The 14,445-nt window shown below is 53.9% G+C and overlaps 3 protein-coding genes across 3 annotated transcripts; all 3 read right to left on the bottom strand.

Annotated features, from left to right (window-relative positions):
* Nucleotides 1–813: 813 nt before the first annotated feature.
* LOC138731022 (feather keratin Cos1-2-like) lies at nucleotides 814–1,116 on the bottom strand. The gene has a single exon (XM_069876714.1). The coding sequence runs from the start codon at nucleotides 1,114–1,116 to the stop codon at nucleotides 814–816; it is 303 nt and encodes a 100-aa protein (XP_069732815.1).
* Nucleotides 1,117–9,296: 8,180 nt separating this feature from the next.
* Nucleotides 9,297–9,590, bottom strand: LOC138731021 (feather keratin Cos1-2-like). The gene has a single exon (XM_069876713.1). The coding sequence runs from the start codon at nucleotides 9,588–9,590 to the stop codon at nucleotides 9,297–9,299; it is 294 nt and encodes a 97-aa protein (XP_069732814.1).
* Nucleotides 9,591–11,855: 2,265 nt separating this feature from the next.
* On the bottom strand, nucleotides 11,856–12,968 carry LOC138731138 (olfactory receptor 6F1-like). Its single transcript, XM_069876878.1, has one exon. The coding sequence runs from the start codon at nucleotides 12,945–12,947 to the stop codon at nucleotides 12,003–12,005; it is 945 nt and encodes a 314-aa protein (XP_069732979.1). The 5' UTR covers nucleotides 12,948–12,968; the 3' UTR covers nucleotides 11,856–12,002.
* Nucleotides 12,969–14,445: the final 1,477 nt, after the last annotated feature.

Raw genomic sequence — 14,445 nt, 5'->3', positions numbered from 1 at the left:
GTGATGTAGGGGAGAGGAAGCTGAATAAGCAGCTATAACCAGCCCAAAGCCTGTTCCTTGCTTTACCAGCACTTCCATTTGGCAAATCAAATCATCTCCCACAGCCTCACATACCCTACACCAGCCAGACTGACAGGAAGGTCCTTCCTACAGAGCTCATGGGACTATTGATGCTTTCTGAGCAGCTGAGGGCAGACACAGAAAGGCAAAGCCCGATGGTCACTGCCTGTGGAGCACTAGGGAGAACGTACTCAGAGCTGAGGGATGGTGCCCAAAGAAGAGACCCTGCAGGAGATCCCGGCCTACCCGTCGTCTGTGAAAGGAAAAGGGTCTCCTTGTGTCCTCTTCCTCTTCTCCTCCACAGAAGCACCTTTCCCCTTTGAAAGCATGGGCAGCACCCAAGAAGGAACAAGCACACAGAGACAAGGCTTCAATAGAGCAGAACTTTAATGAGTGAGAAGAGGGAAACAAAGTCACTCCAAGTGGAAGTTAGAAGTGCAGGGCGCCCAGCAAAAAGCGGGGCACCCAGTGATAAGGCTAGAGTCTGTGAAGAACTGTAGAGAAGGCTGTAGAGAAGTTCCCATGAGATTTCTGTTAATCTGCCCCATGAAGTGAAATGAGACAGAGGGTCCCCACCAGGAGACGGCTTGGTGGAACTTGCTGTCAAGGGGAGTCAAAGCAGACAAGGAAAATGGAAGAAAGGCAAAACTGTTTGATGCTCATGGTATGCACCATGAAAGATCTTGGTTCCCTGCGGAGCACGCTGTTCCGAGTTCCTCAAGGTGTCTCCCAGGGGCTTCTCCAACATCTTATTTACAGGAGGGACCTCCTGCCACAGTAGCGGCCGGCAATGCCAGAGAGGCCAAAGCCCCCGGACTTGATGGGCACTCCCTGAGAGCTGAGGATGCTGCCAACAGCAGCGGAGGTGGAGGAGCCCACAACGGTGTTCTGAGGGAAGGAGCTGAAGATGGGGCCGGGCAGGGTCACCACCACGGGAGAGGGCTCGATGGCGACGGTGGAGCTCTGGCACTGCCGCACACAGCACTCATTGCAGCTGCTGGCCAGCGGGCACGGGCCGCAGGGCTGGCAGGGCTGGCACGGGTTGTAGCAGGACATGGCTCAGAGTCAGAGGGTACCTGGGAGAGGGAAGAGAGAGGAAGCAGAGCACAGGAGTGTGTGAGAAGCAGCCAAGTGCACTCCTGAGTGGGATTGGAGAGGATTCAGACTCACCTGGTTCCCAAGCAGAAGGAGGCAAAGGAATGGACTGAGTGAGCAGGGGCTTGGGCTGGCTTTTATCCCTGCCCTTCATTGCCCCAGGACCAGAGGCACCTTTGCAGAAGCAACAATTTTCTGACAAGCTCATCTTCAATGCAAAGCATCACAGCTGATGATATGGACTGGGCTTTGGTTTCCATCACTGCTGCCTTTTCATTTCCACATTTGTTCCATGTCCAAACCCCAGTGAAGGCTTCTTCTGAGTCCTGGGATGAAAGGTCTAAGGATTTCCAAGGCAGGAACACAGCCCTGTAGGCAGACTCAGCTCCAGAGATGGTCACATGTGGAAAAATAAAGTGTTGTCAGCCTGGGTCACTCTGGTGTGGTGTTTAAAGCATCGTTGTAAGGAAGAAGCTCCAGCAGCCAAGCCCAAGGGCTCCTGTACTGAGGACATGGTGGAGCAGCAGGGCTGGGCTTTGGCTCCACCCTCGGGGCTGGGGCTTGGACGCCTCTTGGAGCTGGCAGGGGCAGCAGAGGGCAAGGGCTGAGCATCAGGTCCCTCCTGCTGGCAGGGACAGTGGGACATGGTCCTCCTTCTTCTGGCAGCGCTGCTGGCACTGGCAGCCTTGGGTGAGATGGGAGCGGGAGGCTGGGCAGAAGGAGGCACAAGGTTGTGGTGTTGGGGGTGGAAGGAGGAGCCGGGAGTGCTGAGTCCCTGGGGCCCTGGGAGGGTTTGTGTCGGGAGAGCAGGGGCTGTGGGATGGGACGCAATTATGGGGTCCAGCTTGGGAGGGATGGGGATGTGGGGTGTGAGGGGTGGCAGGGACCTTCACAGAGAAGAGAGCAGGGACAGAGAGCTCAGGCTTTGAGAGGCTGGGAAAAGAGAGCAGGGCAGTGGTGAAAGTGAGCAAGGTGCTGGAGAGACAGAGAGACAGGGAGGCAGGCAAGCAAAGCTGAAAGCCCTTTCTGGCTTCCCAGGTGGTGCCCAAAAGAACTCTGTGTTCCAGTTCCCAGCAGAGATGACCATCCAGGAAGGACACAGCGCAACTCTGCAGTGCAATTTCTCAGCTAGCACTCGTGGTTTCTTCATCCTCTGGTACCAGCAGCACCAGACCCAGTCCCCTCAGCAGCTGCTGTGGGTGGCCAAATGGAAACGACATGTGGATTCAGGGAGATTCTCCTCTGTGATGTCTGCCGATGATTCCCAGGTGTTTCTGCACGTGCAAGATGTGGAGCTCCAGGACAGCGCTGCCTATTTCTGTGCGCTGAGCCCACCCTGGTGCCCAGAGCATGCAGCGCTGCACAGAAACATGGGGGTGCTCTGGGGAGCCGTTCCCTCCCTGCCACAACTTGCCTGGAGCTTTGAGCTCACCCTGCACAGCAGCAGCACTTGGGTCTCAGGGGAGCTGGGCTTCTATCTTCCCACCTTTGGCTGCTGGGAAGAAAAGCCCTTCAGTATTTTTCCACCTGTACCAGTATTGCCAAAGACCCAAGACCTCTCCATGTTCAGAACTCAGAAGCAAATAGTCCAACGCACAAATGCAGCCCAGGAATGTCCTAGGCTCCTTGTAGGCTCCTTGCAGGCTCCTCAGTGGATTTGGAGGGCTCTGGGATCATGTCCAGCTCCTCCCCAGGGAGCAGGGCTGTTGTGCTGAGCTGCCTGGGCAGCAGGGGATGGCGTGTCCCGGCCAGCCAGGCTGGCTGCAGGCTGATGGAGAGGAACCTTTCTGTGACCCATGGATGATTCCTGTTTAGAACAATCAGATCACTTTTTATATTGCACTTAGATCTAGAATGAATGAATGAATTATTAAGGATACCAATCCTCAATGGGCCTGAGGATGAAATGAGGTTACAGGGCCCAATCAAGAGGCACAGAGCAATGTCGGTGCCCCAACAGGGATTTGTGTTACCTTGCAGTATATGCTGGTCAATCTGTGGCCTCTTACATCACTGTTATCACAGGAATAGTGCTGTTCTTAAGTGAGTCAGAAAGTTATTTATTCTCCATGTGATTATGCACATCTATTGCTGGTGCCAGAAACATGAGATAGAGAGGCCATGAGCAGCAGGGGTTTGCTCAATAGTCTAAAAGTTCAGCAGCTCTCAGCAATGGTCGGAGACCTCAGTTATAAGTCGATACACTGTGTAGGCTCTATCAGTTGTCCAGGGACTGGATGTCTAAATCCTTCCTGGGAAGATCAAGCCCCCCAGGGAATGTGGATCTGCATGATGATGATTATGGTAAAGGGACAATTGGTGATGTATCTTTCTTAATCACTGTACTTATTGCTTTCTAGTAATGATTAGACATATTTCCTTTTAAAGCTATTCCAGTTTACTTTTTGATCACTGCTAATCATTTGTTACCATTCCTACTGTAATAACTTCGGAAAACTGGATTTTACAGACTATCTGAGAGCCTGGGCTTTTATGCTGATTGTGCTTAGGGATAAAAGACCCTTCTGGTGAAACAGTGACCCCTTGAGGGGAATTAAATACACAGTGGACCCTAAATACTAAATAAAAAGTGACTGAACTTGGGCAGAGCACTCCCACCACCAGTGGTTCTAAAAGAGGTGGCAAAGATTCATCAGGAGCCTATTCCCTATATACCCTGCAGCAGCAGCAGCAATCCTGTGAGCATGAGAAGTGTGGGGATGTGTTCCTCAGAGGGTGGCTTGGGGCTCTGCTGCCAATCCTCTGTGTTCTTCTTACAGGCAAGACACAAGGTGCATCGTGGTCCAATCTGCAGGACCTTGGCTGCACATTCAGCCCCTTCCTTTGCAAAGCCTGTGCAGGAGAGACAAAATCAAAGCCCCAGCCCCACTGCTGCAGCTCCAGGGTTCTCCACTGGCCAAGGCAAATGGATCCCAAGGGCTGACAAGCTCCAGCCATCCCTGGTGGTCCCTGTAGGGCTGGTGGGGAGGGGTGGGAGCTGTTCCAGGTCAGGGCAGGCAGAGCAGCCACCCTGTCCTGTTCCCCTGGCAGCAAAGGGCTGCTTATCTGGGGCAGCCAGATGCCCTGCACCTGCAGATGATGGGGCTGGGACAGCAGGGAGGAAGCTGTGCTGGGGAAGTTGCTTGAAGAGAAACCCCCTCTCTACCAAGAGAAAGAAATGTTACTTGAAGGGGATTAAAGGCCAGATGGAGAGAGACCAAGAGACGTGGGGCTGTGGTGACAGAACAAAAGGTAACGGGTATAAACTGAAAGAGGGGAGATTGAGGTGGGACAGAAGGAAGGATTGCCCACGCTGAGGCTGACAGACACGGGCCCAGTTCCCCAGAGAAGCTGGGGGTGCCCCATCACTGGACGTCTTCAAGGTCTGGTGGACAGGGCTTTGAGCAACCTGATTAACCGACAGTTCGTCCTTCCACGTGGCAGGAGGGTTGGACCCAATGACCTTTCTGTGTCTGCTCCAAACCAATCATTCTCTCAGTCCATGGTTCCATGGTTCTCTGAGAGTCCCAATCTCAACAACCAGGGTCGATGCTGCTCTGTTCACTGGGCCACCTCACCCCACCCAGCCCCATTTGGCCCATGTCCTGGTCTGATTCCCCAGCCACCAGGCATTGTCAGCACCATCACCACTGCCACTGGCATCAAGAAACCTCAGGGGAATCAGGTTACTTGTTCTTCCAATCTTCTCCATTTTTTCCACCAGGGTTCTCAGACAGCACTGGGAACCATCCTGCAGAGTCATGAGTTTCAGCTCAATGCAGGCAGGAGAAGCTGATGGAGAGGGGACTGAAACCTTCACAGTTTCTCCTTAGGTTCCAGAACATGAGGCTGTTGCAGAGGATTTCCCTCTATGCAAAACACAGCAGCATTTATTCTGTATGTAGAGTCCTAGAGAAAGGATGAAAGCTTGGACGAGCATTGTCCAGACCCACGGGGGCTCAAGGTTTGCCAAAGTCACAGCTCAGAGGCAGTCGGCCTCTGGTTTAGAGCTGGGCCCAAGGAAGGCTGGATCTCAGCTGGGGCTCCTCAGCCTGTGCACAACTGAAAAAAGGAGTTTGGGTAGTGGTTATATTGTGGGGGGGAAGGTGTCCAGGCTCAGGGACTTGGGACACTGGAGTATCAGGGCAATGCCAAGGACAAGCACAGGTTGTGTGGAGAATGGACTGAGAGCAGCCCTGAAGAGAATAGCTTGAGGATCTAGAGGATGAGAAGCACAGCAGGAACTGACAATGTGTTCTTGCAACCCAGAAAGGGAATGGTATCCAAAGGAAATGGTATTGCACAACATGTGCAAGAGGCCGCTTAGGAGGGGAAGACCCTGGTGACCCCCTTAGAGTCCTCACCTTGGAAAGGCAGAAGGTCTGGGCTGCAGGAGCAACACTCTTCACTGCTGGAGGAGGGAGGAGCCCAGCACAAGCATTGCAGCTGTGCTAGGAACAAGCATTTTCTCCTCCCCATTGCACTCTCTGCTTCCGTTGCAAAGTCCTTGAAGGCAGCTCTGCTCTCTTAGATTCTGAGGGGGGGATGTGGGAGTCTCTCAGTCCCTCTCACCCCTGCAGGATGAGTGGTTGCAGCAGGCACCTTGCGTATCTCCTCCTCTCTGCCTTCCTGAGGCAGCCACTGGGTAAGCATTGCCTTGGGCTGGAGGCACAATTCCTCTTCTCCCCAGCAGACCCTCAGCCCCACAACAATTCTCTGTAGGGAGAGAATGACGTATCAGCTTTCCAGGAGTTGCCGGGACCCTGCCACTGCTGTAGGTGTCCTGGAGGCAGCAGAGGAGGGTCAGGCACTCCAGGCTGTGTCCTGGAGACTCCAGGCAGCACCACAGAGGAGAACAATGACCTGACTGAGAGCCAAGCTCAGCCCTTGGGGATCTCCCTTTCTCGTGCTCTTCTGAGGCTTTCCTTTCTCAGCTAGGTAAAGGGATGCTTCTCCTCCCACACTTTGCATCCCCTCTTGGTTTGCAGCTCAGAGCCTTTCCCTGCAGAGATGCTGACCCTTGCTTTCCTCCAGGCACCCTGGGGCAGGTCACCGTCACCCAGCAAGAAGGAGAAGTCACAGTGAAACAGGGAGACACCTTTCACACAAACTGCATCTACCAGACTTCCAGGTTTTATGGCTTGTTCTGGTACCAGCAGAAGAAAGGCCAGGCTCCCCAGCTGATCGCCTCTCATGTAGGAGCTGGCTCCAAGCGGAGCGGCCATCTAACCACGTCGCTGAACCCCACAGAGAAATCCAGCCTCCTGCAGCTGGAGGAAGTCGAGGGCTCTGACAGTGCCTTGTACCTCTGTGCTGTGCGGGACCCGCTGGTGCAGGAGCTGCCTGGGCTGGGCAAAAACGCAGGGCAGGGAGGGGCTGAGGCTGGCAAGACTGAGCCTGGGGGAAGGGTTTATTCTGTGTATGTTCTACTGAAAAGCTTTACACAGTTGGCTTTTGGTTTCCAGCCAGGCAGCATCCTGAGCCATAGGCAAATTTTCCCTGCAGCTCCATGTTTGCCAAGGCCACAGGACTGTGGGACAAAGAGGAGAGAAACCTGGACACAAACACAGGTGTCATTCCTACCCTCAACGGCTGCTTCTGTTCCACTCCTGACATTCTGCAAAGCAAAACATCTGCTGGAGCAGTAGGTTACATGGTCAGGAGGAGGACGTGACCCATCCTACTCTTTTCCTCCCTCCTCAGCTCACCCTGATTGTCCCTGGTTGTTGCCTCCCCAGGTGGGTTTGTTTGCTGCTGGGTTTTCACCCCATCCTGCCTAACACTGCCTGCAGGAGAAATACTGTGAGGACAGGGTGGAGCAGCAAGGCTGGGCTTTGGCTCCACCCTCAGGGCTGGGGCTTGGACACCTCTTGGAGCTGGCAGGGGCAGCAGAGAGCAAGGGCTGAGCATCAGGTCCCTCCTGCTGGCAGGGACAGCGGGACATGGTCCTCCTTCTCCTGGCAGTGCTGCTGGCACTGGCATCCTCGGGTGAGATGGGAGCGGGAGGCTAGGCAGAAGGACGGCAAAGGATGGGGGCCAGCTTGGGAGGGATGGTTATGTCTGGTGTGAGGGGTGGCAGGGTCCTGGGGAGAGAAGAGAGCAGGGACAGAGAGCTCAGGCTTTGAGAGGCTGGGAAAAGGGAGCTGGGCAGTGGGGACAGTGAGCAAGGTGCTGGAGAGACAGACAGACAGGCTGACAGGCAAGCAAAGCTGAAAGCCCTTTCTGGCTTCCCAGGTGGTGCCCAAAAGGACTCCGTGTTCCAGTTCCCAGCAGAGATGACCATCCAGGAAGGACACAGCGCAACTCTGCACTGCAATTTCTCCACCAGCGATTATGCTCCCTACCTCTTCTGGTACCAGCATCGCCAGACCCAGTCCCCTCAGAGGCTGCTGTGGGTGACAAAAAGCAAACCTCGTATGGATTCAGGGAGATTCTCCTCTGTGTTGTCTGCAGAGAACTCCCAGGTGTTTTTGCACGTGCAGGGTGCAGAGCTCCAGGACAGCGCTGCCTATTTCTGTGTGCTGAGCCCACCCTGGTGCCCAGAGCGTGCAGCGCTGCACAAAAATGTGGGGGGTGCTCTGGGGAGCTGTTCCCTCCCTGCCACTGCTTGCCTGGAGCTCTGAGCTCAGCCTGCACAGCAGCAGCACTTGGGGCTCAGGGAATCTGGGCTTCTATCTTCCCAACTTGGGCTGCTGGGAAGAAAAGCCCTGCAGGACTTTTTCAGCTGTACCAATATTGCCAAAGCCCAAGACTTCTCCATGTGCAGAGCCCAGAAGCAAAGAGCCCAACACATAAATGCAGCCCAGGAATGTCCTAGGCTCCTTGCAGGCTCCTCAGTGGATATGGAGGGCTCTGGGATCATGTCCAGCTCCTCCCCAGGGAGCAGGGCTGTTGTGCTGAGCTGCCCAGGCAGCAGGGGATGGTGTGTCCCGGCCAGCCAGGCTGGCTGGAGGCTGATGGAGAGGAACCTTTCTGTGACCCATGGATGATTCCTGTTTGGAACAATCAGATCACTTTTTATATTACGCTTAGATATAGAATGAATGAATGAATTATTAAGGATACAAATCTTCAATGGGACTGAGGATGAAATGAGGTTACAGGGCCCAATCAAGAGGCACAGAGCCATGTCGGTGCCACAACAGGGATTTGAGTTACCTTGCAGTATATGCTGGTCAATCTCTGGCCTCTTACATTGCTGTTATCACTAGAATTGTACTATTCTTAATAAATAACAGTGTTAGAAAGTGATTTCTTCTCTGTGTAACTGTGCTGGGCTATTGTTGCTTCCAGAAAGCATGAGAAAGGAAAGCCGTGAGCAACAGGGCCCAGGGACTCCAAGTTTTTAGGGTGATGTAAGGTGTTTCCTCATGATCTAAGAGCTCAGCCGGTCTCATGGAAGGTCAGAGACCTCTGCTACAAGTAGATACACTGTGCAGGATACACTGTGCAGGAGATACACTGCCCGCAGGAGAAATACTGGATGGATTTGCCTGGTCCCCTCTCTGTGCAGCCTGTGAGCACACAGACAATGCCGTGGACTTATCCTTCCCCAGAACATTCCTGTCCTGCTGTCCTTGTCCTTAGCATCCTCAGCAGAGTTCAGGCTTCATTGTGTTCCCATGGGGGTTCTCTACATTGTATGTTTGTGATCAGCTCTGGTTGGGTCTCCTCATGCCCACTTCCTCTTCTCCACCAGAGCAGCACCTTTCTCCTTTGAAACCATGGGCAGCACCCAAGAAGGAAGGAGCCCACGGAGTCCAGGCTTGAATGGAGCAGAATTTTAATGAGTCATCAGAGGGAAACAAAGTCACTCCAAGTGGAAGTTAGAAGTGCAGGGAGCCCAGCGAGCAGCAGGGCGCTCAGTGAACAGCTTAGAGTCTGAGATCATTAACTGTAGAGAAGTACTCTTGTAATTTCTGTCAATCTGCCACATGAAGGGAGAGTAGACAGAGGGTCCCGACGAGGAGAGGGCTGGTGGAACTTGTTGTCAAGGGGAACCTGAGCAGACAAGGAAAACGGAAGAAAGGCAAAAGTGTTCAAACTATCTTGGTATTCACAATGAAAGATCTTGGTTCTCTGACCAGCACCATGCTCCAAGTTCCTCAAGGTGTCTCCCTGGAGCTTCTCCAACATCTTATTCACAGGAGGAACCTCCTGCCACAGTAGCGGCCGGCAATGCCAGAGAGGCCAAATCCCCCGGAGTTGATGGGCACTCCCTGAGAGCTGAGGATGCTGCCAACAGCAGCGGAGGTGGAGGAGCCCACAACAGTCTTCTGAGGGAAGGAGCTGAGGATGGGGCCAGGCAGGGTCACCACCACGGGAGAGGGCTCGATGGCGACGGTGGAGCTCTGGCACTGCCGCACACAGCACTCATTGCAGCTGCTGGCCAGCGGGCACGGGCCGCAGGGCTGGCACGGGTTGTAGCAGGACATGGCTTAGAGTCAGAGGGTACCTGGGAGAGGAAAGAGAGAGGAAACAGAGCACAGGAGTGTGTGAGGAGCAGCCAAGTGCACTCCTGAGTGGGGATGGAGAGGATTCAGACTCACCTGGTTCCCAAGCAGAAGGAGGCAAAGGAATGGACTGAGCAAGCAGGGGCTTGGGCTGGCTTTTATCCCTGCCATTCATTGCCACAGGGCAAGAGGCACCTTTGCAGACCCAACAATGTTCTGACAAGCTCATCTTGAATGCAAAGCATCACAGCTGATGATATGGACTGGGCTTTGGTTTTCGTCACTGCTGCCTTTTTATTTCCACATTTGTTCCATGCCCATTCCTCAAAGAAGGCTTCTTCGGAGTCCTGGGATGAAAGGTCTAAGGATCTCCAGGGCAGGAACGCAGCCCTGTGGGCAGAAGACTCAGCTCCAGTGATGGTCACATGTGGAAAAATAAAGTGTTGTCAGCCTGGTGCTGTCAACTCTGATGTGGTGTTTGAAGCATTGTTGTAAGAAAGAAGCTCCAGCAGCCAAGCCCAAGGGCTCCTGTGCTGAGGACATGGTGGAGCAGCAGGGCTGGGCTTTGGCTCCACCCTCGGGGCTGGGACTTGGACGCCTCTTGGAGCTGGCAGGGGCAGCAGAGAGCAAGGGCTGAGCATCAGGTCCCTCCTGCTGGTACGGGCAACTGGACATGGTTCTCCTTCTCCTGGCAGTGCTGCTGGCACTGGCAGCCTCGGGTGAGATGGGAGCTGGAGGCTGGGCAGAAGGAGGCACAAGGTTGTGATGTTGGGGGTGGAAGGAGGAGCCGGGACTGCTGAGTCCCTGGGGCCCTGCGAGGGTTTGTGTTGGGAGAGCAGGGGCTGTGGGGAGGATGGCAAATGATGGGGTCCAGCTTGGGAGGGATGGGGATGTGGGGTGTGAGGTGTGGCAGGGACCTGGAGAGAGAAGAGAGCAGGGACAGAGAGCTCAGACTTTGAGAGGCTGGGAAAAGGGAGCTGGGCAGTGGGGACAGTGAGCAAGGTGCTGGAGAGACAGACAGACAGGCTGAAAGGCAAGCAAAGCTGAAAGCCCTTTCTGGCTCCCCAGGTGGTGCCCAAAAGGACTCTGTGTTCCAGTTCCCAGCAGAGATAACCATCCAGACAGGACACAGCGCAACTCTGCACTGCAATTTCTCCACCCGTGAACCTCAATTCTACATCATTTGGTACCAGCAGCACCAGACCCAGTCCCCTCAGAGGCTGCTGTGGGTGGCAAAGTACAATGCTCATAAGGCTACTGGGAGGTTCACGTCTGAGATGTCTGCAGAGAACTCCCAGGTGTTTCTGCATGTGCAGAATGCAGAGCTCCAGGACAGCGCTGCCTATTTCTGTGCGCTGAGCCCACCCTGGTGCCCAGAGCGTGCAGCGCTGCACAGAAACCTGAGGGGTGCTCTGGGGAGAGGTTCCCTCCCTGCCGCTGCTTGCCTGGAGCTCTGAGCTCAGCCTGCCCAGCAGCAGCACCTGGGACTGAGGTAACCTTGGCTTGTATCTTCCCAACTTAGGCTGCTAGGAAGAAAAGCCCTTCAGTATTTTTCCAGGTGCACCCATATCCAGGGACTTTGATGAGGAAAAGAGTCCTGGAACCCTGGCAGCTGCAGCCTAACCAATGCAAAGCAGGCTTGGAAACGCCCTCTGCTTCAAAGAGCTGAACACAGAGCAAGGAACCAGTTCATCTCCTTCCCTTGTCCTGTGCCTCAACTTATTGTCACAGCTGAGCATTGAAGAGTGACTTGCATAATTTTAATTACCAATTTAGAAGTACGTTCAGACCCTGCGTCAAGGGAAGGGAGAGAAATGTAAATTTTATTGAGTGTCTTATGCCAGGAATAACGGCCACTAGGAGAGGTCCAGACATTGCCAGTTCTACATAGAACCAGAGCAGGATTTGGTGAAACTACCACAAGAAGAGGGCATGGCTGAACCTTGAAAAAGTCAGAGGGAACAGAGCAACCCAGGCCCTTTCCTAAAGCAGTGGGGCAGCTGCTGGGATCGCTCTGGGAATCCCTGACAAAGTGAAGCACTGAGCAAACTGGGACACAAACCTGAGGGAGGAACCACTCCTCCCGTGTCTGGTTGGAGAACCCTTCCTGCAGGGGTTGGTCACCCTTCCCAAGTGCTGCTCTTTTGAGCACTGTGAGGCATTTGGTGTTTACCCCAGAGAAAACAGAGGGAGGTGGGGGCTTTAGAAGTGAGGTTCGATCTAGCCTAAAAGGGCTGTAATGTGGGTGAGAGGAGCCCTAGGGGAACTGTTGTCTCCTCATGCCCTGTGATGTACAGGGGCGCTTGCACTTTGGTGAGAGATTGTGCAGGACAGCGGTGAGGAGCAGGAGAGGGCGAATCTCTCTGCTCCCACTGAGGCCCTTGAAAAGCCACTTCAGTTTCTCTGGAAAGCCTGCCCAAGAGCTTGCTTCACTTCTTTGTTCCTGAGTGTGTAAATGAAGGGGTTCAAGAGCGGAGTTATAACTGTGTTGAAGGTATTGATGAGCTTGTTCAGCTCCAGGGAGTTCTGGGCCGATGGCTTGACATACAGGAACACGGTGGAGCCGTACCAGATCGTGACGACACCGAGATGGGCAGAGCAAGTGGAAAAGGCCTTTCTGCGGCCATGGGCTGACTGGATTCTCAGGATGGAGGAGATGATGAACACGTAGGAGAGCAGGGTGCCCACACAGGAGGCCACCACAACAACGATGGAGACCAGGAAGGTTGCCAGCTCCACGGGCCACGTGTCACTGCAGGAGAGGGCGAGGCAGGAATCGATATCGCAGAGGAAATGGTTGATGACATCTGGCCCACAGAACGTCAGCCTGGAGGTCAGAAAGGCCAGCAGGGAAATGGCCAGAAAGCCTCCCAGCCAGGAGCCGAGCACCAGGCGAGCAGAGAGGCCCCTGCTCATGAGGGAGCTGTATCTCAGGGGGCAGCATACGGCTAAGTAGCGGTCATAGGCCATGACAGAGAGGAGAAAACACTCAGTGGAGCCCAAAGACAAAAGAAAGAACAACTGCAGGATGCAGACACGGAAGGAGATAGTCTGGCTCGTTCCCAGCAGGACTCCTATGGCTTTGGGAACAACACCCGTAGTGTACCAGATCTCCAGAAAGGAGAGATTGCAGAGGAAAAAGTACATTGGGGTCTGGAGTTTCCTGGTTGTCCACACGAGGGCTATGATGGATGTGTTGCCCATTACTGTCAGGGAGTAGATCAGGGCAAATAGCACCGCAAGGGAGACCCGGAAATGCCACGTGCCTGGGAAGCCAAGCAGGATGAACTCTTCCACACTTGTCCCGTTCTCCACATCCTCCCGAGTGTCCAGTTCCATCTGCAAAGACAGGAAAGTTTTTGTTAGGGTTTTCTTGCCTGTGGTGATCCTTCAGGTGCTCCTGGTAGCAAGACAAAGCCATCACCTTGAAAAAGGGGTTGATGCAGAGCATGGGAAACAGCATGTGCCCCAGGTTCCACTGGTCAGGGAAATCCTTTGCTGCAGAGCCATGTTTGGAGAACTAGACCTCACCCTGATGGCAAGACCTTCACCATCTCATGCATGGGGGGAAACATTTCTCAGAGCACACACAGAGCCGTCTCCTTTAGAACACGGTGTCTGCAATCACCTCTGGGAGACAAATAACCAATTTAGGAAAGGGACGAGAGCTGAGGGTCTGCAGCTCTGTGAGAGGCTGTTGCAGTGAGGCAGAGAAGAGCCCAGCTCCACTCCTTGGGGCAGCCAGTACTGATCTATGGTTTCAACTAATGAGACTGAGGGTCTTGTCTATTTGCTTCCTCCCAAGTTTCAGCATAGGAATCTTTTGCAAATCTCTCCATGGCCCCCACTGACATCAGCTTCTCAGCACAGCATGAGTGGGATTCACCTCGGCCATCCCAGAGACAGGGGCAGCGGAGATCTATGATGAAATGCTCCTGCCTCAGCTCCTCTTTGCTCTCATTTCTCGGTGGGCAGAGGAAGGGCACGAGGGAGACAGAGAATCCTAGGAAGGTTTGGGTTGGAAGGCACGTTAAAGATCCTCCAGTTCCAACCCCCTGCCCTGGGCAGGGACACCTCCCTCTGGATCAGGCTGCTGAAGGCTCCATCCATCCTGGCCTTCAACACGTTCGGGGATGGGGCATCCACGACTTCCCTGGGCAACCTCCTCCAGTGACTCCCCACACTCATCATGAAGAATTTCTTCCTGATGTCTAATCTAAGTCTTCCCCCTTCCTATTTGAATCCATTCCCCCACATCCTATCACTCCAGGCCCTTCTAAACAGTCTCTCTGCATCTTTCCTGTAGCCTCTTCAGGTACTGGAAATGGCTCTAAGGTCTCCCTCGAACCATCTCTTCTCCAGGCTGAACAATCCCAGCCTGTCTTCATAGCAGAGGTGATCCAGCCCTCGGATCATCTCAGTGGCCTCCTCTGGACCTGTTCCAACAGTTCATATCCTTCCTATGTTGGGGATTCCAGAACTGGACACAGGAATCCAAGTGGACTTGGCACATCTCACCTCACACAGTTCTAAAAGCCCTCTAGAAGTGTCAGGGGTTCTCCAAGAACCAAGGCAGGACTCCAATGAGAAGCTCAGATAGGTCAGTTGGGCATCTCAGCTGGGGCAGAGGCATCTATGCATTAGTGAATGAATATAAAATTCTCTGCGCTGAATCCCCTGTCGAGGTTGCTCTGTGGAGAAGCCAGCCCAGGGGCAGGGTAGGATCTTTGCCCTCCCTGCTGACAACAGAGGATTCTTGACCAGTTCCCTAGCAGAAAACTGATCTCAGTCTTGACTGGGTGTCTAAGACAGATGGTGTGGAATCCCCATCTGAAGG

This window comes from Phaenicophaeus curvirostris, chromosome 26, assembly GCF_032191515.1.
Source record: "Phaenicophaeus curvirostris isolate KB17595 chromosome 26, BPBGC_Pcur_1.0, whole genome shotgun sequence".
Lineage (NCBI taxonomy): Eukaryota > Metazoa > Chordata > Aves > Cuculiformes > Cuculidae > Phaenicophaeus > Phaenicophaeus curvirostris.
The sequence above is the reverse complement of the archived record's forward strand: the minus strand, read 5'-3'. Positions and strand labels throughout refer to the sequence as shown.